General features: G+C 38.2%; 1 protein-coding gene across 1 annotated transcript; it reads right to left on the bottom strand.

Moving 5' to 3' along the window:
- Nucleotides 1-4335: 4335 nt before the first annotated feature.
- OTOL1 (otolin 1) lies at nucleotides 4336-13330 on the bottom strand. Its single transcript, XM_012650432.1, has 4 exons — nucleotides 12967-13330; nucleotides 9108-9188; nucleotides 6242-6313; nucleotides 4336-5234 (listed from the first exon to the last, which is right to left on the bottom strand). Exons 1-4 carry the CDS (start codon nucleotides 13328-13330, stop codon nucleotides 4336-4338), a joined length of 1416 nt encoding a protein of 471 aa, XP_012505886.1.
- Between the last annotated feature and the right edge of the window lie 10880 nt (nucleotides 13331-24210).

The following is a 24210-nucleotide window of genomic DNA, read 5'->3' as shown; positions in this document are numbered from 1 at the left end:
TGCCACAGACAACACAGTATTCTATCTGAGTTGCCCTGGCCGTCCATTTTCTTGTTTCTCTTTGTGCTCCACTTCAACATTCTTGAGATACTCTTGAATTGCATGACATTTGTAAAAGTTGAACATTTAAGGGCTAAAGAATATTATTCAATATTAAACAATTCATATCACTAAACTTATATTTATACAGGTCCAGACAGAAAACCCACGATGGATCTAGGTTCTAGACTATTGTTTTAAGAGATGGTAAAATGGCAATATAAGTGATCATTGGCTTATATGATAAAATTTAAATATTTTGCAATATTTTCTACAATAATGACAATGCATCTTATGGAACCCTCATTATAGTTAATCATATTTGAACATGATTTATAACATCACTCGTTCATTTCCAAACCTTATTGCCAATTTAGCTGAGCAAATTTTCTTACTCCAAATAGAGATTAATTTTTAAAAATTACTAGGAAATACAATGATTCAACGAAGTTGGTCTAATTTGACAAAACTGTCAATAGAACATGGATTGTGTGGAAGGCTTAATTACAAAACATCATATTTTACTGAAATTTAGTTTTAAAAACAATATCTTTGGGATAAATATATAGTAATTCATGAATTAATGTCTTTATCTTCTTACTCATTCACACATTGCCTGCCCATTAATAGGATACCAAACATGCACAACAGCAATTCAGTCATCTTTGATATTTTGTTTACCGTCAGCCATATAAAAAAACCATAGCTTTATTTTTATTTTTTTCAACAAAGAGGCATATCTTTCACAGTAAGAGGATAGAACATGTTTTAAATAACTGTTTGCCAACTTGAGATACAAGTTTTAAATATCTCGACAAGGAGTATGTGGGACCCCATTTGTATTTTGGCCCTGGAGCTTTTGTATGTTAGGGGACTCCAGTTAAGGGATTATTACAATAATCTAAGTGGATAAATGGCAGTAGCTCGACCAGGGTTGTGGCAGTAGAGATGTGAGAAGTCATCAAACTCTTTATATATTCTGAAGGAACTGCCAAAAGGATCACTGACAGATTGGATTTAAGTGTAAAAGAGAAAAATCAAATCACACGAGGTTTTTTTTAATTTTTTTATTTCAGCATATCACAAGGGCACAAATGTTTAGGTTACATATATTGTCTTTGCTACACCTGAATCAGAGCTTCAAGTGTGTCCATCACCCAGACGGTACACACCACACCCATTAGGTGTGTATATACCCATCCCCTCCCGTCTGCCCGATACTCGATGAATGTTACCCAATGAATGTGCACATATAGTATGTGCACTTAAGTGTTGATCACCTAATACCAATTTGATGGTGAGTACATGTGGTGCTTGTTTTTCTCTCTCTCTTTTTTAATAATTCAATGGTTTTATTAGTATTTAGTACACTCACTTATCCCCCATTGGGTGTCGAGCAGATGGGAGGTGGGAGGAGGGGATGGGTATATACACACCTAATGGGTGCGGTGCACACTGTCTGGGGGATGGACACGCCTGAAGCTCTGACTGGGGTGGGGCAAAGGCAATATATGTAATCTAAACATACGTAATCTAACAATATATTTAATCTAAACATGTACCCACATAATATGCTGAAATAAAAAAAGAAGAATGAATTGGGACCCCTACCTTACATTAAATTAAAAATAGATAAATTGGACTTCATCAAAATTAAAAACTTTTGTACATCAGAAAATATAATCAAGAAAGGTGCTTGTTTTTTCAGTCTTGTGATACTTCACTTAATAGAATGGGCTCCAGCTCTATCCAGCGTAATGCAAGAGGTGCTAGATCACCATTGTTTTTTCACACGAGACTTTTTACCTGAGCAACAGGACAGAAGTTGTCATTATAGGTGTTAAGGAAGGATGTAGGAGAGCTGCTTGAGGGGAATTTCAGAATTGATTTTTTTCATGTTAAGCTTGGGATGTTCATTTAACTCCCAGCAGTTTAATACTCAGGGCTGGCATTCAGATATGTATATTTGGTAGTCATTAGGGTAGGAGCAGGGTTGGGATTATATTCAAATCCTTGGGATGGGAGAGACCCGCTCTTGATTTTTCTGTTTTTAACAAGATGGGAGACGTGATGTAGCTGAAGGAAGGGGGCACTTTGTTGTGCCACCTCTCCACCCTCAAAGCAGAAAGTGGCATGAAGAACTCAGAATCTCCCAAAACCATTCCCAGAGGATAGCAACTTCTTTGGTTTGGATGCCCTGGAAAAAGCTAATAATCAGCCACCAATCCTGGATCTTAACCCTGAACTTGTAACTCCAGACTTCCTATAAAATGACTACCAGAAACATAAGTATAAGACACTGTCGGATATCATAAATCCTACATGTGGACTGTTGCACCCTCTGCCTGGCTGTCTTTTACATCAAATCCTTTGATGTGGACTTTTCCTTCTACCTTCTTAGGTTAGTTGGCTCTCAGCCCTCCAAATCACTCCAACCTAATAATGGAGATTACACAAAGAAAAAAACAAACATAAGAACATACAAACAAGAGACAAAACTCTAAGTTCCTGAATCTCTTCACTATCTAATTCTCAAATTGGAAAAGAAAGAAATTTTTAAGTGTATCACTTTTTAAGCACTTTCAAATTATCTTACTCTCCTTCTGACAAATACAAGCACAGTCACAACTAAAGCAATATTACAATCTAAAAGGAGAACTGCAGAAGAAAGGGAGAACCATCAGGAGTGAACTTTGGTCCAGGTTGCTGGGTAATACTTGGAGAAGAAACCAATGCAACACTTCCAAAATTGATAGCCTACAGAACGTGGTTCCACGGGTTGTTACTTGATGAGTTCCATCCCCAAAATAAACTTGAAAGCATTAGATAAAACAAAATTAAACAAATTTGTTTTCTGTAGGAATATCAGAGACTACACCAATGTGCTTTATAAATCTTCAAGTGGGAGATACAGAATATAGCACTTCCAATATTTGATACGGAACCCACTCTTTTTCCACTGGTTCATAATAACAACTTCCAGAAATAGCATTCCTCTGAACACTGTTCTAATATTTTATATATATATTAATGAGAATCTCAAAAGTGAATGATGTTTGCCAAAGTTGGCTGAGCAAGACCATAAAGTTCTCATCACCTACTCCCTGGTTTGATGCACCAAGATTTAAAAATCTGCATAAATATACTTTCATAGAACCAAATTCAATTTGGATTCAATAAATTTACTTTTTAAAAAATGAAACCACTGAATTATTAAATATTCTCAGTTATTAAACATTCACATTGCAAATGAATTCCCAAGCCCCTACCCGCTCCAGCAAGGTTATCACTGAATAACTAGAATTAATTATTATAGAGATGATAATAATGATGCCAAAGAATTAATCCTAATTAAATGTTCTACCATGAAGAAAAGGCCAAATTTAGATCGATGATGATTTAATTTTATTCTTGAATCTTTTGAGGACATTCAGTTCTTCTAAGCAAAATAATTTGATGAATGATAGCATCTTTACTACAATTGAGCAATATCTTTATTGACTTTCTTTTTAGATTTTACCCAACACACAAGTCCATATAATACAGATTTTATGAGCAAATCCTTACACATAGATAAATTTTAAAGATATTTTAGCTAGTTTTTACCACTCTTTCTATGTAGTCTCCCTGAATTAAACTAACATGAGAATAATTTCATTTTGTTGGAAAGTAACCCTCCCAAGAGAACCAGAAACTTTAAGAAAGACCTGCCATCATACTATATCAGCTATTAGCCTCACATTCACACAGAAGGAAGTGACACACATTTATATGAGATACAGAAGATATCTAATAAGAACACATTTATTGGATGTCAGGCAGGGAGGAGGGGACGGGTATATGCATACACAAAGAGTGTAATGCGTACCATCTGAGGGATGGACACACTTGAAACTTGGACTTGGGGGGGGCAAGGGCAACATACGTAACCTAAACATCTGTACCCCCATAATATGCTGAAATTAAAAAAAAGAATACATTTATTAATTACAATTCATATTCTTGTATACAAATATTGATTATTTAAATGGCTTGAGTAATGCCATTATAATGCTAAATGAGAAAAAAGCTAACCACAAAGTTAATCGAAATATGCTTTCAAATACATAGAAATATTTTTAAAGAGTATGTCTTAAAATAGGAATAGTAATTAACTCTAGGTGACATAATTTTAAAAAATTTTTTCTATATTCATTTTATAATCATGAAAAAATGGAAGTTACTTTTTTAATAGCATGACTCTGTGTTAACTGACTTATTCCACTAAACTCAAACTACAATGTTCAAGACACAAATTTACGGTGAAATTCCAGGAGTTTCCTCCGGGTACAAAAGGAATCCAGTAAAAATGCTGTCATCCTCAGGGCTGGCGTACACCCCATTCCAATCTTTGGACACTTCGAGCCAGACCTGGTCTCCTGCACCCAGCTTCAAGATGATGAGGAGAGAGGCCTGGTCCACTTCCTGACCGTAGAGAGTTTCTCTGGACCTGAACTGCTTCTTACTCCGGGCCACCAGGCTGATGCGAGCAGGTCGGCCCCTCACGGTAACGTGGTAGGAAAAAACATATGTTCCGGGAAGGGTGCAGTTAAACTTCCCGGTGACGGGGCTGTAGTTCCCTTGGTCATTGTAGAGAACCCTGTCAAACCTGATGGGGGCGTTGGGAGGAGGGAAAGGCTTTGACAAAGCAGCGCTGAACGCCGACTGCGGGACGCCGGCCCGCTCCCCCTTGGAGCCTTTGAAGCCCCGGGAGCCCTTCTTCCCGGCAGGGCCTCGGACCCCTTTGCTCCCGAGCTCGCCCTTCGGCCCAGCAGGTCCCATGCGACCCGGAGGCCCCAGCTCTCCCTTCTCTCCTTTAGCCCCTGGATCCCCTTTGGCCCCAGGCAGACCGTCAGGGCCTCTTTTGCCTTCCGTTCCTGCGTCTCCTTTGCTCCCTTTCTCTCCTTTCGTGCCCCACTCCCCTTTCTGTCCTTTTCCTCCCCTCTCCCCGGACTCTCCGCAGCAGCCCTTCTCCCCCAGCTCCCCCTTCTCGCCCTTGGCCCCAGGCCTTCCATTCAAGCCCTGCAGGCCCGCTGCCCCTCGGTCTCCTTTGTCCCCTTTGGTGCCATTCTCACACGCGTCCCCCTGTGAGCCTTTTTGTCCTTTCACTCCGGCCAGGCCAGTGTCTCCTTTGTCCCCCTTAGGGCCAAGTCCGCCTGCAACGGAAAGTTCAAACAATGTTTAAGGACCACGAGGGCTATCAACAGCATGCTATTACCACAGAGCTCAAAAACTAGACATAAAGGCCAGGTGTGGTGGCTCACGCCTGTAATCCTAGCTCTCTGGGAGGCCGAGGGGGGTGGATTGTTTGAGCTCAGGAGTTCGAGACCAGCCTGAGCAAGAGCAGGACCCCGCCTCTACTAAAAATAGAAAGAAATTAATTGGACAACTAAAAATATATAGAAAAAATTAGCTGGGCATGGTGGCGCATGCCTGCAGTCCCAGCTACTCGGGAGGCTGAGGCAGGAGGATCGCTTGAGCCCAGGAGTTTGACGTTGCTGTGAGCTAGGCTGACGCCAGGGCACTCTAGCCCGGGCAACACAGTGAGACTCTGTCTTTAAAAAAAAAAACAAAAACAAACAAACAAAAAAAACTAGACATAAAACCTGCTGACTGGGACCTGGAAATCCAGCTCTTGCCTTGGCAATGGCTGTGCCTAGGAGGCTCTTAAAATGAGCACTTTATATCACGCCACGCTCTCAGAAGGGGAGAAATTAATGCTTTCCGGAAATAATAGTTTGTATTCAGACCTCGTATATCTAGTTCTTTTTTTTTTTTACTTTTAAAATAATAAAGAATATAGGAACTATAGCTGCCCATTGTATTCCATTACCTTTTTCATTTTGTCCCAACAAAGTGTTCTCCTAAATCTCCAGATTGTCCCTCCAAACCCAAAATCTTACAGGCAAAGAAACCAAAACCCAGAAAGATTTAGGGATTTTTATTTTCCATTTTACAACTAGAGACAGGAGCAGAACTCAGATACTTTGACCCAGTCTCCCAACTCCTAGACCAGTGGTAACACTTCATCCAGTTAGGTACACTGAATTATTACAATAACGGTAATTCGTACCTCTCTGATAACTTTAAATACAAACAGGAAGAGAATGAAGGACTATACTACACATATTCCTGTACAAAATAAATGTATTTTATACTCTACCTTGCTCTCCAGGTTTTCCTGGGTATCCTGGAACTCCACCTATTCCTTGGTCTCCACGTTCTCCTTTAAGTCCTAAAATGATACCAAGATTAACTTTTTACCAACTATATTACTTACAATATACCTAACATTCCTTTCATAACCATGTCACATCCCAGTGTTTTCTTTAACCAAATGGTTTAAAGGTAAAATAGTGTAGAAAAAGAATTTATTAGGGTCCTTAGGAATACAGTATTTAATCCTCATTATGGGTAAACCATTTAAAGGAGATCTGGAGATAGTGCCAATCCCTTCAAACACAATTCATCTTTGTCCTCTGTGTCCCCATGGCACTTCAAACCTCTCAAAAACTCACAACATCCCGCTTGTATTATATATGTATGTGTTTAGATTTTTCCTATAATGAATTTTGAATGACAGTTGAAATGTCTTCTTTACTAATATATGCCCACCTTGCCTCAGAAATAATACCATACAAGTTTAAACACAGGACACATTCTGAAATCGGCTAAAACTAGCCAAATAAAAACCCATCTGGAAAAAAAAATTGTCCTTGACATAGACCATTAAGGAAAAGCCAATTTCCATTTTGTCTTTGGATATTTTTATACACTTTTTGGAAAAATTATAGAACTGTGAGAATTCATGTTTGAAAAAATCCAAAGAGCTGGGTTTTCAGATATTTACCATATTACCATAAAATACATTTTTATATTGGACCTCACTAAAAGCTCATCCTATTACAGTGAAGTCATACCAGATTGTTTTCAACTGTAAATGATTATAGCAATAATAATAGTATTAATAATATCTCATTCTTATTGAGAATTTTCTTCGTACCAGGTATTGTTCCAAGCTCTTACCATTATTTTTTTTTTACTTAATCAGTCTTTTATTTAATATAATTTTATTTGGTATTAATGCAGCCTCTTATATAACACAGAAGCTCATATAACAGAGCACATTTCATCAACTGTAACAATTTTTAATTTATAGAAGTTTATAGCACCTCCCCTTCAAGAAAGGTAGAGTAGAATCTTTGTCACCATTTTATCACAGAAGAAACTGAGGTATGAAAAAATTTAAAAATTTGTACAAAGTCAAACATGACCTCATACAACATTGGTTGGCATCAATTTTCTAGCATCAATATTATCTATGGTATAACTCACATTTTCTGTTTCATTTTTGTCATGGAAAAAGAAACCCTAAGGAAATTAAATGTAATGAGAATAGCCTCCTCCTGATTTCACAAGACCAACTAGAGAAATCTCACCATAGATCACGCAGTGGAGTTTTCTAAGTTGCTAGTTCCTCCGTTACGACTCCACATAAAATAAAAAATTTGGAAATTAACCCATAGGACATCAGGAAAATATCTGGATGCAATCTGAGAGAACCTAACCCTAAATGGAAGGGAAGAACCGATCCTATTCCCAGTCCTTGCCAGTACTCAAATACTAACCTTCACCATACAGAGTTATTCTGGCTCTCAAGTTCATTTAAGGAGTTTAGTTGCTTATGTTAAATTTACTCAGTCAAGTAATGATTAAGAAGGATGCAGTGATTCTACTCATTTTTTTTAACTTTCAATCTTAACCAAGAGTCCAAGATAAGTCTGGAAGTAGAAGAAAAGTAGAGTTGCCACTTTATAGAGACTGGCTGAATGAATTTTTACTTTTGATCTTTCATCAAAGAATATTCTTAAGAACCTTATTTTATGGTACTTCCCTTATTTTTTCTTTTATTTCCAGAAGGGTAGCTTCCAAAACGTATGAATCACTGGGGAAGTTCATCACTCATCTTTATTTCACAGGGTTTTCTGCTAACATAATTCAAGCACAAAAGGATTAAATGTTTCCAAGAATGAAAACCACATAACTGACAAGTGTGAAGGAGCTCTCTCTTCCCTTAGCATATTTTTTGAGTAACTACTTCGCTGAATGTTCTACCAGAAATGAGTTAGGCAGTTCCGGAGCCATGTGGAGGGTAATGTATAGATGATATTAGGTCTTTTGACATGTGACACTGAGGCTAAAACATTTAACTTGATGGATAGGTGGTATTTCTACAGGCTGCTGGTATTCACCGAGGAATTTCTAAATGTCCCAGTGAATCTGTAACCTTCCTTCAATACCTTTAAGCACTTACAGGACCAGGGATTTCCTGGGGCAGAAAGCATTCTTTACTGATGCACCTGTGGAATTACAGAATTTCTGAGCTGGAAAAGGCCTATGGAGGCCCGGCGCGGTGGCTCACGCCTGTAAACCTAGCTCTCTGGGAGGCCGAGGCGGGTGGATTGTGTGAGCTCAGGAGTTCGAAACCAGCCTGAAGAGCAAGACCCCGTCTCTACTAAAAATAGAAAGAAATTAATTGGACAACTAAAAATATATAGAAAAAATTAGCTGGGCATGGTGGCACATGCCTGTAGTCCCAGCTACTCGGGAGGCTGAGGCAGGAGGATCGCTTGAGCCCGGGGGTTTGAGGTTGCTGTGAGCTAGGATGTAGCCACGGCACTCTAGCCCGGGCAACACAGTGAGACTCTGTCTCAAAAAAAAGGCCTATGAAAGCACTCATAACTACAAATCTTCTTTCATAGTAAACAGGGTATAAATAAATATCTAGTCCATTGCCCTCAATTTCCAGGTGAAGTAAGGTGACTGGTCCAACATCACTTTTTACTCTTCATTACTTCAATTTTAATTAAATTCTGTTCCTACCATTGATAAATCAAATATTTTGAATTCTTCTTAGCAGGCAGGCTATTCACCTTCAAGAATCTAGTATTTACTTAGCAAATTGCTGCCCTGAAAAACGCTGCAGAACGTCCCTTGAATTTTGACATGAAATGAAATGAATTACCTACCTTTCTCTCCTTTGAGGCCTTTTGGGCCTTGGGGCCCAACAACTCCTGGTGACCCTGGGATCCCAGCCTCTCCTTTAGGACCTGGAAATAGGATTTTAAACCCAGCAGGGTAGAAAATTTTTCTTTTGAAATTCATCAGTCAAGGGGGGGAAAGAGCAGTCATTTTATTGACACCACTGTCAATGTCCTAATGATAAAATCCGGGTGAGAATAAACTATCACAGAGTTCTAAGGGCAATATTTTTGTCTGATTTGCAATTTTGTACTACCTAAATAGATAAATTGAGCCCATTAGTACTTGTCACTGTATTCATGGCAGTGATCAAATGATTCTGGAGAGCAGCACTATATCAAACAACAAGAACAAAATGATTATCTGACACTTGACCTCATGTGGACCACATTTTCAGATTGAAAAACACAATACTTAGCACTTTTGGATTTTCTGCTCGTTCACTTATTTATTCATTCATGAACTATTTCTGAGCCCTCCTACACACCAAGCACCCTGCTAGGTGTTAGGAATGCAGCCATCAACAGTCCAGTAGTTTCTACTCTCCTGTAGTGAGGAGTCTTTGAAAGATAAACATTGAACAAATAGCCATGCAATTACATGGAAATTGCCACAGTCTAGTTAATGCTATAAAGAAAAATAGGAAGGTCCTATTGTAGGTTATAGTAAAAGGACTTAATTTATGAGATCAGAGGAGACTACCCTGAGAAAATGGCATGAAGCTAAGACTCAAAGAATGGACTAAGATTTCCCAAAGCAAAAAAAAAAAAAAATTTAGAAAGATATTTCAGGAAAAACAAGAATAGAAAAAAACATGGTATTTTTAAGAAATTGAAAGAAGAGCACTGTGGATGAAGGTAGCGATCAAGGATGGGAGGAGGCTGAGAGGCAGGCTAGGGTCAGATCACTGAGGGCTCAAGCCTCGTTGAGTGTCCTAGCCCATCCAGGAAGTCCAGGTCCCTTCCATGTACCTGGGCAAACAGGGAACCTATGCCTGGGATAATTATCCTTCCTGTAACCCATCCCTGTCCAAGCCATAGGAATTGTTTCCCAATCACTGCAATAATCCCAAATTGGAATAAGTTATGGCCAGTTTCTTTGAAAGTTAACCATATAGGTAAGTACACACAATGAAGTTATATTTCATCTTAATTAATTTTCCCTTAATTATTGTAATTATGACTGATGAAATGGAGAAAATTATATTCAATAGAATTTCTCTTTGAAAGAATATTTTATTTGTTGGAAAGAAAAACTTTAATAAATGGCTTGCAGTGGAGGTTAAGGCTGAAGGCAGGTTCAAATAACCAAAGGTGGTGATTAAGCTCCCCTGCCTAGAAAAGAAAGGATTGCAGGGAGAGGAATAGAGAGAGAATAAGCAAAGGAGGTGGAAGCAAACAAGATGACCAATTACATTTCACCATGCAATGTGTCCCCTCCCTCTGCCTCAAAATGCTTGCTGTGGTTATACTATTGAGGGAAATTTCGAGGGCTATGCTCAGGTTGGCACAGGGAGCTCACAGCAACTACAGATACATGGGTACCAGGGGTGGGAAGGCTGCCTCTTACATCTAGGTGAGATGTACATCTAAGCTTATTAGTATAAATACCATAAGGCTGAACATAATGGGAAGAGCTGGGGCTTAAAGGAGCACAAATCTACTCAGACTCCAGGTTCTGCCCTTGCAGGTAGTCTAACCTCTAGAGTTACCAAAAATTCTATGAAATGTAATTAAATCAGTTGAAATGTAATAATATTTTTAACATTTTTACAAAGATTAGAGATAATATAAAATGCCTAACCACTCCTGACACATTGTAGGTACCTATTATTGTATCTGAACTAATGAGAGAAGCAGAAGATAAAATTTTCAATGGAATTTTACCTTTGCTGTCTATTAGGTATATCTGAATACTTTAAAACATTTTCATGCGGAAACTCTATAAGTTAGACTCATGACTTTTCAAAGTAAATAATGCAAAATGCGACATATGCAATGTGCATGTGTATATGTGTTCATATGACCTAGAACTGAAAAATAATGAAGAAAAATTAAAGTAGTTGGAATAGAGTAGGTTTATTTTCCTTTTTCAAGTTTGTTCAGTGTTGCTCTTATACTAGAGTTCTCATTTTTAAAAGATAGAAAAAAAGCAGTGTTCTTGAAAACACTAGTAAAACCAGAACAAATATCTCTCTCTGAATCTCAAAAACAGAATTCTTTCATATCAGGCTCGGAGTATTCCACAAGGGAGAACCAAATTCCTACCACAGCTAACTGGGAAAATAAAAATATTAATAGTTTATTGAGCATTTATTCTATTCCAGGAACCACATTGAGTACTTACATGCATTAGTTCGTTCAGTTCTCTTGACAATTCCATGAAGTTAGCATAATTCTTATCCCATTTTTATGTCTTGGAAACTGAGACTTAGAGAATGAAGCTTCCCTAAGGTAGGACCATGATAGATTCAACATTCTGAGCTCTTAAGCACTGTGATCTGTGACAGAACCAGTTAGACTAAGACATATGAGCCCGGCAGGCAGGGTAATAACTTGGCACACCTTGAAAATATCTGTCACATGTATTTAGAGGAGAGGCTGAACTCTAAGAATAGCCCGGCTAAATCCACTACTCGTTAAAACAAAAGCCCTGATGTTACAGATGTCACAGTATTAGCGAACAGTTTAGCAACCAGCTGTGTCTACTTGACCATGCCCTTGAGGTTTTCACCCCCAAGCTGCTTACCAGCCAGATAGGATACTAAGAGTTCTGGTAAATATAATTTTCTCAGTCTCGTTACATTTCCAGTAATGTTTTAGCAACCTTGAAATCTTGGTGCCCTAGGCCACTGGCCATCTCCTTTACCCCTTAATCCAGCTCTGCATATTGAACACATTGACCAAAAGATCCCTACGCAATGGGATGAAATGAGTGAAAAGTTTAGTGAAGATGCATAGTTATTGATTTTATAACTTTAAATTCTTCAGGCAAGACATAACAAATATTTATATTTTTTTCAAGGAATAATGAATTTGAAATTGACATTCTGATCTTAATTTTACCTTGAATTCTCTGCTGTATGACATGTAAAAGCCAAATGTATCAGAATAAAACTGAGAGTATATTCATTTGGTATATATTAAAGGCAGCTGAAATTTTGAAATATATAACCATAGAGTTCAATGGAGAAAATTGCTGGGCAAGGACACAGGCAATGGTGTTGCCTCAGAATTTCAATGAGAAGCAAACTGAATCCTGAGCTTTATTCTCTACCTCACAGGCATTTCCTCTCTAATCTTAACCACAAATAGCATTCTGAAAATCCATCAGTCAGCACACTCTTACCAGGCACGGTAAGTTTCATTTACCTTTTTCAAATCAGCCACTAATGAAAAGATGGTATTGGTTATCAACTTGTGTGACTTGAAGAACCACAGCACCAGTGCTGGGGTTGGTGGTCCATGACTTTCTCTAACCAGCACTGTTCAACAGAATTTTCTACAAAGATGGAAATGTTCCATATTTGCACTGCTCAATATGACAGCACTGGCTACATGCAGCTTGAACACTTGAAATGTGGCTAGCGTGACTAATGAACTGAATTTTTTATTTTATTTAATTTTAATTTTAATTTTAATATTTATTAATAACCACATTGGGCAGGCTAGTGGCTACCACATTGGGCAACACGGCACCTATTTGCATTTGTCACAGTGGTAAACCTAAGCCTGCCACCATTTGCATGACAATGTGAAAACCTTTGAGGCAATGTCCCCCCTCCAGCCACCTCTCAACTCTAAGGAAGTACAGGTAGGAAACATGGCTTCCTACATTTTCAAATACCTGGCTTTCCAGTCGCTCCAGGTTCTCCTTTCTGCCCTGGGACAGGTGAACAACAATCACAACAATTCAAAAAGAAATCAGCCGGGTCAAGAGTGAAGTTTTCAAAGGGAAAGAGAGTGGCAGTGCCAAAGGCAGAGTCTAGGGCCGAAGGTTTGTTGGTTGGTGCTGCCATTTCAGCCACTTCTGTGAAGGGGGTTTCTTCTTCTTCCGGAGCAGGACCACTGGACGGCTTTAGACCCTTTGGCACCTCTTTTCCCTCAGATTTCTTCGTAAATTTGGTATATGGTGTGGTCTTTGCTATTGTGTTCATACCAGCAATAGCCAACATAATTAAAATGGCACAAAGCCAAGAAAACATCCACATATTTGAGGCTAGAAGGAAGATAATAAGAAAATATACACATATTACATGAGGTCCAAATGAAAAGATTAATTGATATAAATATGTACTTGAATAAGAGAAATACACATATGAATCATAAGAATGAATAGTAAACAAAATATAAAATGATATATTTTTGATACATTTTATATGTAAATTTGTGCTTGAATCACAACAGAATATTTTATTTACTTGAGGTATTTATTATAAAAAACACTTTGCTTCAACTGTCCTTTCTGATTGTTTCCTCAATATCGAATGTTCTAAAATGTGGTTCTCAATCATTCAAATTATCTTGCCAAATAACAAACATGATCTATAATAAGTGCAACATGACTTAATAGCTCATATACCCTGTGGAAAATAAATATGTACAATTTCCTGACTGATCTCACTCAGATTTATAGGAATCAAATACATTTGTATTAGAGGGAGATGAAAAATATTGAGCGGAATAGTTTATTCCAGCAAACTCAATTATTTCAAGAAAAAATACTGGCGAAATAGTCTTTAAATCTACTAGGCATAATGCTCGGGTTGTGAGAACAATTTTTTTAAATCTATTGTAATAAATGGAGAGAGACAAAAAACATCGTAAATTTAAATATATGCTATATCCTTAGTTTCTTCACATACCATTTAACTCTCCAACTCTTTGCTTTAATAATTTGAGGAGTTTTTTATAAGCTCACATTTATCTTTATATTATTTTAATTGGACAAAGTGTGGTTGTTCTTAAAAGGCCTTTATCAATGTCCAAAGTGATATGATATAAAATTCCCAATGAGGTGAAATTTTGATAGTTCACAATATTCCATTTCCCATTAACTCCCAGCAGTCCAGCGGCTGCTAAGATAGCCCAGGTTAGAAATGCACGTTTTCTGACAGAAGGAAGGAGTAATTACGATAAATGGTGAGAACATAAAGGGAGTGGAAATAAGGATAGTAAAAACACCTGCTATTTTATGGAGACCCTACTCTGCACAGGTGCCTTACATTCATCAGTCCCATCCGGTCTCAGAGCACCTTCACAGACGGAGAAACAGGCACAAGAAGCTTGCCTTGCCCAGGGACACACACCAGTAAGTTACAGATTTGAGACTTGAATCCAGGTCTGCTTAATTTCAGAGCCTAAACCCTTTTCCACAAATCATGCGGCATTTATAAGGATGAGGTGAAAGAACAATAAATCCAAACATAGCTCAGTGGAACAGAGCAATGGAAAAGATAGATATAAATCAGTGCAGATGAGAAGGGAGAAAGATGGTGTGTTTCATTCCGAAAAATCATATAAAAATCCAAAAATGCTAACTTTCTTTCCAGTCGTCTTTGCTACTGTATTCTTCCATTCGACCAATATTTACTGAATATCAACAATGTCACGAGCACTTACGTGGTGACACCAAACATAAGCCATGGCCTCGTCCTCAGGGAGTTTACAGTCTAGTAAGGAGAGACAAGAGACAACAAAGGAAAGAAAGGAAAGCATGAAGGGCCCTGATAACTCCACATCTCCCCAAATATGGACTCGCCTCCACATACACACACACGCTTCAACCCCAAGAGTGAGCATATAAAACATGATTACTGTGCATCATTCAGCTAAATCCAACCCCAGCAAAAGGTAAACAACAGAAATATTCTGTTTGGAAATAAAATAATTGAACTTTCATTGGTTCATACAATTGCATTCAATAAAATATTCATTTGTTCAGCAAACGTTTATTCGAGCATCTGAGAAGTCTGTGTGGGGTCCTAAAATATAAAGACAAGTAAAAACCAGCCCCATCCCTAAGGATCTTTTCTGCAGTAAATATTCAAAAATAACCAGGCCCACATCTTCAGGCTAAAGAGAAATCAGAGGTCTGGCAGAAGGCCCAAATGAAATATTGAAATATTGGTGGCTTTTAATTCCCTCACCACTTTAAGAAGAATTAGGGTTTCCAGAATGCTGAGTGCTAATGCTCTAAGATATTTCTTATGGTCTCATAGACAAGTGAGATCCCATGGGAAAATAACCCTTCTCTTTCCATACTAAAATATACCTGCATTAGTCTTCCATATGAATAAAGCATTTTTGACCCTGCAAGCATGTTGTGGTAGTATCTTGGTAAACCAATCCTGAGGAGGTAAGAAAGAGATAGCTGGTGGAACAGGGGAGGGGAAGGGAACCAACATTGAGAGCATAGCAGGCATTGTCCTAGGCACACATAATTGTTATTTCAATTATAATATACCACACAGGAACCATGCAAGGTAAGATTTATTGTGCCCAAAGAATGGATTATTAAACTGAGGCATAGAGAGGTTAAACAGCCTTCACAAGATCACAATGTTAGTAAGTAGTGGGACTGAGATTAAAATCTAGGTCCATTTGACTCCAAAATCAGCCATGCACTTCCCACTGTGCCATGCTGCCCGGGAATTCATGAGTGATCAGAGATACTGCAGAAAGGAATGAAGCTGGACCCTTCAGGGAACTCAGCTCTGGACCTTTCAGTAGAAGAAGTGACTTCCCACAGACAAGAAATGGGAACTTAATGAGAGAGACAAGGAAGGGTAGAGATGAGAAGTCTGGCTCTGACAGTGGAGCACATTGGTGTGGGTAAACAAAGTTACAGGGGGGACCAAGCACAAGGGCCCAAGGGCTACAGATAGGAATGAAAAGAGCTCATCAGCATAAGGAAAGGGCTCAGTGTCCCTATTTGAGGGCATGAATTGTCCTCATATATGTTTCTCTTGCATGGTGGATCCCTGCTTCCCAGTTTAAATGCAGATGTTAAAGGGTAATGTTGGCCGCACTTTAAGACTCTGATAAGGCTCCTTAAGAATTTGGAGATGAGCTGAGCTGGTAGAGCAAAGATTTATGTAACCTAAATATTTGTACCCCCGTAATATGCCGAAATAAATAAATAAATAGGAATTTAGAGATGAGGAAAACGTGAAGCCCTTCAAAAGACAGTGGAGCAAAAGTTGGTAGTAACTTGACTGACAAGGCAGATGTGTCATTTCTTTATAAGTAGAATTTTTCATGTTTGTGTAAAAACATAAAAAAATAGCCAAACAAAATTTCCACAATTAGTCAAGCAAGTAAGGGCTTCTGGTCAAATTTTAAATCACTAAAACAGTAAGACATAACTTACATGCTAAGCCTGAAGTTTAAAGTGGTATAAATCTTAGCAAAGAGGTTAAGAGTAAAGATCAAAATAGGAGTTTGAGGTCCCAAATCAGAGAATCTATATACAATAAACCTTTCTCTTATCCTGAGTTTGCCTAGACTGTAAGCATTTCAAGAGAAGATAGTTAAGTCTCTTTTGTTTCTATGTTCTCAGCACCTAGCATAATATTTGGCAAATATTAAGTGTCCCATAAATGTTTGCTGAACTGAAATGAATAAATGTAGTAGATTGCATTATTGTCCCCAATTTTTCACTCCTCCCTAGAGTCACATGTTCTCACACCCTTTGCTATATGAATTTTGTGGTGTCCTACACAAAAGAAATGGGGTCTCTACTCCAGTTCCTTGACTCTGAGTTCAGCCACATGACTTTGGCCAATGGAACTTGATAGAAGTGACAGGGTACCAGTGCCAAGCCTAGGTCTCAAGGACCCTTGTGTATTTCCAGTTCTCCTCTTGCATCTTTGGATAACCATCAGAAGGATATGAATTACCTAGCTCACTGGTCACAGGAAGAGGATGAGAGAAACATGGAAAAGCTGCCCTAGCCAAATACAACCTAGATCAGAGTCCTCAGGTAACCTAAAGACACGTGAGTGAGCCTAGGTAAGACCAGCTGAGGCCAACCAAGTTTAGAGAACCCTCACCAATCCCACAGATACATTCCAGGTATCTATTGTTGTGTAACAAAATACCCCAAACTCAGTAGATTAAAACCACCATTTTATTATAGCTAACAATTTCATGGGTCGGAAATTCAGGCCAAGGTCCACTAGGGGATTCTTCTGCTTCATGAGACATCAACTAAGTTCACTCAAACTTGATTAGCTGGTGGGTGAGCTTATCTGGAGAGGCTTAACAAGTATGGTGCCTTGATATAAATGGAAAATAGCTGGGCTCAGCTGGGACTACCAATCATACAGTCTCTCCAGCATGCCAGTCTCAAGATACTCAAACTTCTTCCAACATGGCTCAGGGCTCCCAAAGAGAGTGTTCCAGGAACATGGAAGCTGCTAATCTATTAAGGCTATAGTTGAAAACTGCCACAGTAACCCTTCCATTGGATTCTATTAGTCAAAGCACTCACAGAGGCCAGCTATACTCAAATGGAAGGGGCATAGACCCCACTTCTCAATGCAAGAAATGTCAAATAATTTCTGGCCATCTTGAATCTACCATAGACACACATGTTATAATTTGTAAGCCACAGAGTTTTAGCAAGATTAGGCAGTAAACAATAGCTGATACCAATAGTTCCAGCCTCTAGTCTAACACTATTTTTGCTACCATTGAGACAAAACTGACTAAGCAGCCTCCAAGTAGTGCCATCTTACATTTACCCCAACAGCAGACATCCTTTGAGCTCCTCCTCATCATCCATCAACCCCAGACCCCTGGAAATCTCACCCACAGAAAGTGTTCAAGCAGAAGTTGGGCCACCCCTCATTGAAATTCTGCTAGGGGAGATCTCAAATATTCTTTGATGTTGAATGTCCCTTCTAACCTTGAAATCTATGGTGTTGTTTTATAACAGTAGGCACTCTATTAATACGTGAAAATTAGCTAATTCCATAAAAATGTCATATAAATGCAGGGGGCATTATATTTCTTCTAATGATGTACTCTTCCTTTTCATTAAGAAGAAGGTGCCCAAGATTGGGAGAATATTCTTTAAATATTTATTAGTTCTTTTCCCAGTAGAAGGAAAGTGTTTCCACTGACCTAACAGTGAATATTGTAAGATGACTAACAAGTATTATGTTGAGGCTAGGCTCATGCATTATAAATAAATTTAACAATTGACTGTCAAGTAGTGTAGTTTAAAGACTAAAAACCATTAGTTTTGTAGGGAGTCAGTCCTGAGTTCAAGTTTCAGATCTTCCACTTACTAGTTGTTTGATTCGTGGCAAGTTACTATACCTCTCTAAGTCTCAGTTCCTCATTTCTAAAATGGAGATAATAGTAGCTTCATCTTGTGTGGTTGTGAAACTTAATGAGATAATGCATGAAAAGCTCTTAGCACAGGGTCTTCAGTAACTGTTGGCTATGTTTTTTAGTGAGTATTAGATATAATGAAATAAACTAGCCAGAAATAATATTTTAAAGCAGTCACCAGTTTTTCCTATTCTCATATTGTGCCAGATTGCATTTGGGCATTGGCACCATCCCCATTTCCTTTTATCTGCTCCCACAGATCTGAGGGGCTCCAAAGCCTGGGAATTATTAATACATTTCCTAGAATCTCTTGCCATCAGGGTTCCAATTTAGTTTCTGCCAATAAAAGATACTCACATGGGATGTGTAAGACAGAAAGAAAGTGGAAGCCATTATTCTTCTACAGGCAGCAGCCAGCAAATGCATGGGCTTTGGCAAATGTGAAGTTTTGAAGTGGCCTCTGGCACACCGACCTGAATTCCTGCCATGGTTCTGTGAGTGGCTGTGGCTATTGGCAACAGCAACCTACAGTCCTGCCCTTGGCCACAGTAGCAATGTCCGGATTCTCTGAAGGCTGGAGACAAACCTGACAGCTAGTAACAGCCCTCCTTGCCCTTTGCAGCTTCCCCCTTGTAATTACCCATATTAAATCCCTTTCTGCCAGACACACCTACCATGGTTCCAGACCAAATTCTGTTATCATATCTTCTCCATCTAATTTTACCTCCACCTCTCTTACTCCCAGCGTGCCTGCCTTGTCATGCCTTATAGTCAATTCTATATTCTCTTTTTTCTTAACTCCTCATCTAGCCACAACATCTTTATCTATTAGAAACTAGCTGGATCCAACTATACCCTAAAAAAATTTTGTCAAAATATTCTTCCTCTCTTAGTCTACTTGATGTTGCTAAAATAGAATACCACAGACTGGGTAATTTATAAAGAAAAGAAATTTATTTCTCACAGTTCTGGAGGCTGGGAAGTCCAATATCAAGGTACCTGCATCTGGTGAAGGCCTTCTTGCTGCATCATCCCATGTTAGGAGGCAGAAGGGCAAGAGAGCACAGAGAGCAAGAGAAGGCCAAACTCACTATCATAAAAACTCACTACAGCAATAATGTTATTAACCCATTACCTCTTAAAGTTTCCATCTCTCAACACCACTGCACTGGGGATTAAGTTTTCAACATATGAAATTTGGGGGACACATTCATACCATAGCATTCCCACAATTTCTGAGCCTTCAAACATATCATACATACCAGTATTGTATTCAAGTTGTATTCTTGAATGCTAATGCTAATATAAAAACTAAAGACTTTGAAACCATTTTAGGCAAATGGATATGTATGCATATGTTGCATGGGCTGCAACAGCAATGAACTTTTTGCCCTTATGTAGAGCATTATTCCCCTCTGACCCTGTATAGTTCCGTAGAATTGTAAGATGAAAGCATTCCTTTACTATTTGAATAGCTATTTTTAACTTCTCACAACATTTCATTTAAAGCAACATTTCATGCTATGTTTCTTCTCATACCCATGCTTCTCTTTCTTTCTTCCTTTTATCCAGTCAACAAATGTTTATTAAAACCTACTCTGTGTCAGACACCATATCATATAAAGGAGTTATAGAACAAGATATCTGCTTTCAGAGAGCTCGCATTCAATGAGAGTAATGAATATCAGATAGTAAACAGATAAAGATTGCAAACTGTAATAAGTGCTATGGGGGAAATAAATAGGAATATTTTATGAAGAGCGGCAAGGGAAGACTGTTCAGACAAGAACATATTCCACAAGGACGTCAGGAGCAGGAAAATGGGGGAATTGGGGCAGTTGTTGCCACTACTTCCATCCCCTTCCTTCTGAGAGCTACACCCATTAAATAATCCTCTTTTCCTTTTTAAGGTACCTGATGTTGCACCCTCAATGCTATGCAACCATAGGGATGAATTAGGGAGAATTTCTAAGCCATTTCCCCCTGCCCAGTTTCTTCTAGTAAACTCAGACAGGTAGGCCCTCTAGAGCTCAAATCTTGAGTTCATTCACATCAAATATATATGTACCACATCAAAAGGAAGAAGGAGAAACTTTGTAACTATACATTCCTATTTCCCACTGTAACTACAGATTTCTATTTCCCACTTAATGTTTTAAGAGCTGCTCCAGCTGATTGTAATCAGATCTGATAGACTGTGCTCATCCCTTTGTGTTGATAGATGCAGCAAAAGCATATAAATGTCTATTGTCCAATAGGAAGCTATTTCTTCCAGAATGTCTAAATAAGTGAATCCATTACAATTTTATTAAGCATATTGAATAAAACATTGCATTCTACCAAGTTAAATGCTTCTTCTATTTAACAAGTATGCAGTAAAATAAAAACATTCTCAGCATTTTTCTGTCAGATGGAAAGGGATTGTCTTTGGCTCAGAATATAACACCATAAAAAGAGTCCAGCTGCAAATGTAGATACCCTTTTTTCCCCTCTATGGACACCACAACTTTTTCAGTTCCTCCTCTTCTCGTCCAAACCTGCCTTAAATCAAAGCTGTAGGACAGGAAGTGCCAGTCGAGACCCATGGCATAGCGTTGGTTACAGAGAAGAAACTGCACTTAGGAGAGCAATCAAGCTAGGGCAGGACTGAGCAATAAGTCAGGAGACTGTTTGATGGAAAAGTGAAGTCACCTGCATGGATGAGTAAACAGGTGAAATTAGAGATTAAATTTAGACACAAAAATAAGCTCTGGCTCCACATCTCCAAATTAAAAACAAAAAATAAAACCTTTAAGAATAGAATTAGGCAAAGGCAAAATCAAAATTATTATTACTTAGTTTTATCTTTTTTATTTCCCTCACAGTGATTCTGAGAATGTCTGCTGTAGTGGATTTTTTTTGTTTTAGGAATAGAGAGAACTAAAGGAGGTGGAGAAAAGGGACAGTATGAATCTATGGGTATGCAACTGGATAATGAACCTAAAGTAAATGTTGCAGGCTGATATATTCCACTGAAAATAAAAAAGCAATGGGGAGCGGAGTGCGAAGAGCAAGGGAGAGGAGTATATGGGAACTCTCTATTATTTCTACTTTTCAGTAAATCTAAAACTGCTCTTAAAAGTAAAGTCCATTAATTTAAAAAAAGAGAAAGCAATGGGGTCCAAACACATTGATTTGTTCACTTATTTGTTTATTAGTTGGTCCTGGTAGCAGTTAATACTCTAGCAAAGTTGAACTGCAAACCTAAATTTGAAACTTACATATATGTCCATAATACATTTTTGTCAAGTGTTGGCAGGTTAACAAAAATCCATGATGGTGTCAAACTGAGTTACATGTTAGAAACTTTCTCCACGAAGGAGAGATTTTACGGAGACTTTTCTACTTCTTTGATATGAAGTATTTGCTCAGCCATTAAAATAAGTATAACCAAACGGAGCAAACCTCTTCACCTTTTTGGAGACCAAGCGGAATGACTATGGTGGGGTGTTCCTCAGTAGGGAATTATTATGGAAAACAAATAGGAGTGAGCTCACTTCTGCTCCCTCCAGTCCATCCAGAAATTAGCCAGAGGTTCCCTAAAGGGGAGATTCTGAGGAAGCTTCAGGATACAGACTCTAACAAATGGATGAGCTTTAAAGAAAAAGAATTTGTCTTTGAAATAATAGATGTTTTCAGATGAGGTGATAGATATGTAATGTTCATGACTATCAGCTTTCCTTCTGTTGATAGCCTGGCTTCTTGGTGTTGGAAGCCTGTGTTAATCCTTTTTTCAGCCTACTTGTATGCTCATAGGTTACTAAAGATATGGCATGAAATAAATGCTTTATTATAAAAATATTTTCAGTTACCAAACTTCCATTCGTCTTTCATTTCTGCAATGTTTTAAGATCCTTCTTTTTTCAATCCAGAGAGTTCTAAACCTATTCCCTGGCTCAGAAATATCTTATAAACAAACATCAGGAAAATCAGATGTTTGGGGATGTCAAGAGACATTACGTATCTCCCAAAAGATACCGGTCTCCTGTCCATTGGAATCTGAACTAGTTTCAGAGCTATTTAGCTTCATGGATCAAGATAAGAGCAGGCCCTGCTACATTTTAATCAGAAGTTGCCAATCTAGGCCAATAAGTACCAGAGTTGGTTCTTAATCTGTCTCTAGTTCTCAAAAAGACCTTGAAAAACTCCTAATTACTCCTCGCCACTCATAAAGTCATTATCACTGACCCATATCATCATCAAAAATAGGCAGAAAACATGAGAGGATATAGGCCACACAGCAGTTTTCTGGGGTGTGCTGGCATGCTGATCTTAGCCCTTTCCTGCTTGGCTCTGGCTCCTTAATTTGACATCAGGCTCCAAGACTTCATCAGGGATCTCAGTTCGTAAAAGGGCGCCCTGAGCCTGGATCACTAACTGCTGCATAAACCTGGGGTAAGTCCCTTCACCATTAGGGCTCAATGTCCTATATTAAAGTAAGTTTGGACTAGATGAGCCGGCTCTAAACTCTTTTCTAGTTCAAAAATATTAAAATTCTTTCCCCAATGAATTCTGGCTAATCAGAGTCAGCCGTGGAGAATTAAATATTGTTCCATCCTCATTTTGTCAATTGGTCCAGGACCTATCCCAGGACTTCAGAGTCGGCTCATGGAAAGCTCTGCCTGTGGCAGTGGCTCTAGAAGACCCTTAGAGGTCAAGGGCTCTCCTAGAGAGAGTTGAGAATCCCAGAATAACAGATATCTCTGATAAGCATCTGGTTTGGTATCAGCCCAGAGAAGAACAGAAGGGAGCCTGTCCCTGAAAAAGCTACCAAGAGGTTAATGCATCACATGAAAAACAGCAGTAACTTCCTCTTTCAGGACAGCCTTGCTATTTAATACCCCAAAAGACCAAGGACAAAGAATGGCATTGTATAAGCACTGTAACTCAAGCAATTAGCCAGGTAATGGTCTGTGGGGTTCATTATGGCAGAATGTCAATTAAAACACTTGGAAGGAGATTATGCAAAGCACTTAGATTTCAAATCTTTTAAGCTACCAGTAAGACTAAATTATAGTGAATGTCATATTACTACAGTAGGTATCACATAAATGAAAATAAAGTTTCTTTTCTAATATGGACTCTTGCTTAATATCTCATGAATCCCAGAAATTGAAAAAAGCAGCCAAGTGTCTAGTCTTTATTCAACAATAGAGGAAATGAGATAAAGAATGTCATGTTTGAATTGAATATCTTTTCTCCTACCTTTGGCCTCATTAAGTAAAACTTTGTATATCTCTAGTTATTTTTTTTAAAGATTCAAAAATATATCTCTTCATTTTATTTTGGATTTCTGCCAATGGATTTAAGAAGAAGAGAATAGGAATGGATAAAATGTGAATTCCAGAAGGAAAATTGTTTCTTAGAAAGATCTTTAGATGAGATTCTTCTATTTAATGGCTTGCCTGCCTTCATCTCATAGAAGCATAGCATTTTCTTTTTTTTCCTTTAGTGCAGATATATTATTAGAAAAACTGATTTCTTCAAAATGGAAAATAAATGATAGCACTCTTTATGAAATTTCAAAATGCAAATAGCATTTAGCATCTAAATAGATGACCATAAAGATTTGCTCTGAATACTGTTAGAAAGAACATAATATATAAACATTAGTTTCTGTTCTAAAAACCCTCAAGTCAAGTTTAAGCCAGCAGTTAATTTTTATTCATGAATTATAAATCTTTTACAGGAGGGAATGAAAATAAAATGA

This window comes from Propithecus coquereli, unplaced genomic scaffold (genome assembly GCF_000956105.1).
Source record: "Propithecus coquereli isolate 6110/MARCELLA unplaced genomic scaffold, Pcoq_1.0 Scaffold325, whole genome shotgun sequence".
Classification (NCBI taxonomy): domain Eukaryota; kingdom Metazoa; phylum Chordata; class Mammalia; order Primates; family Indriidae; genus Propithecus; species Propithecus coquereli.
This window is presented reverse-complemented; position numbering and strand designations above follow the sequence as displayed.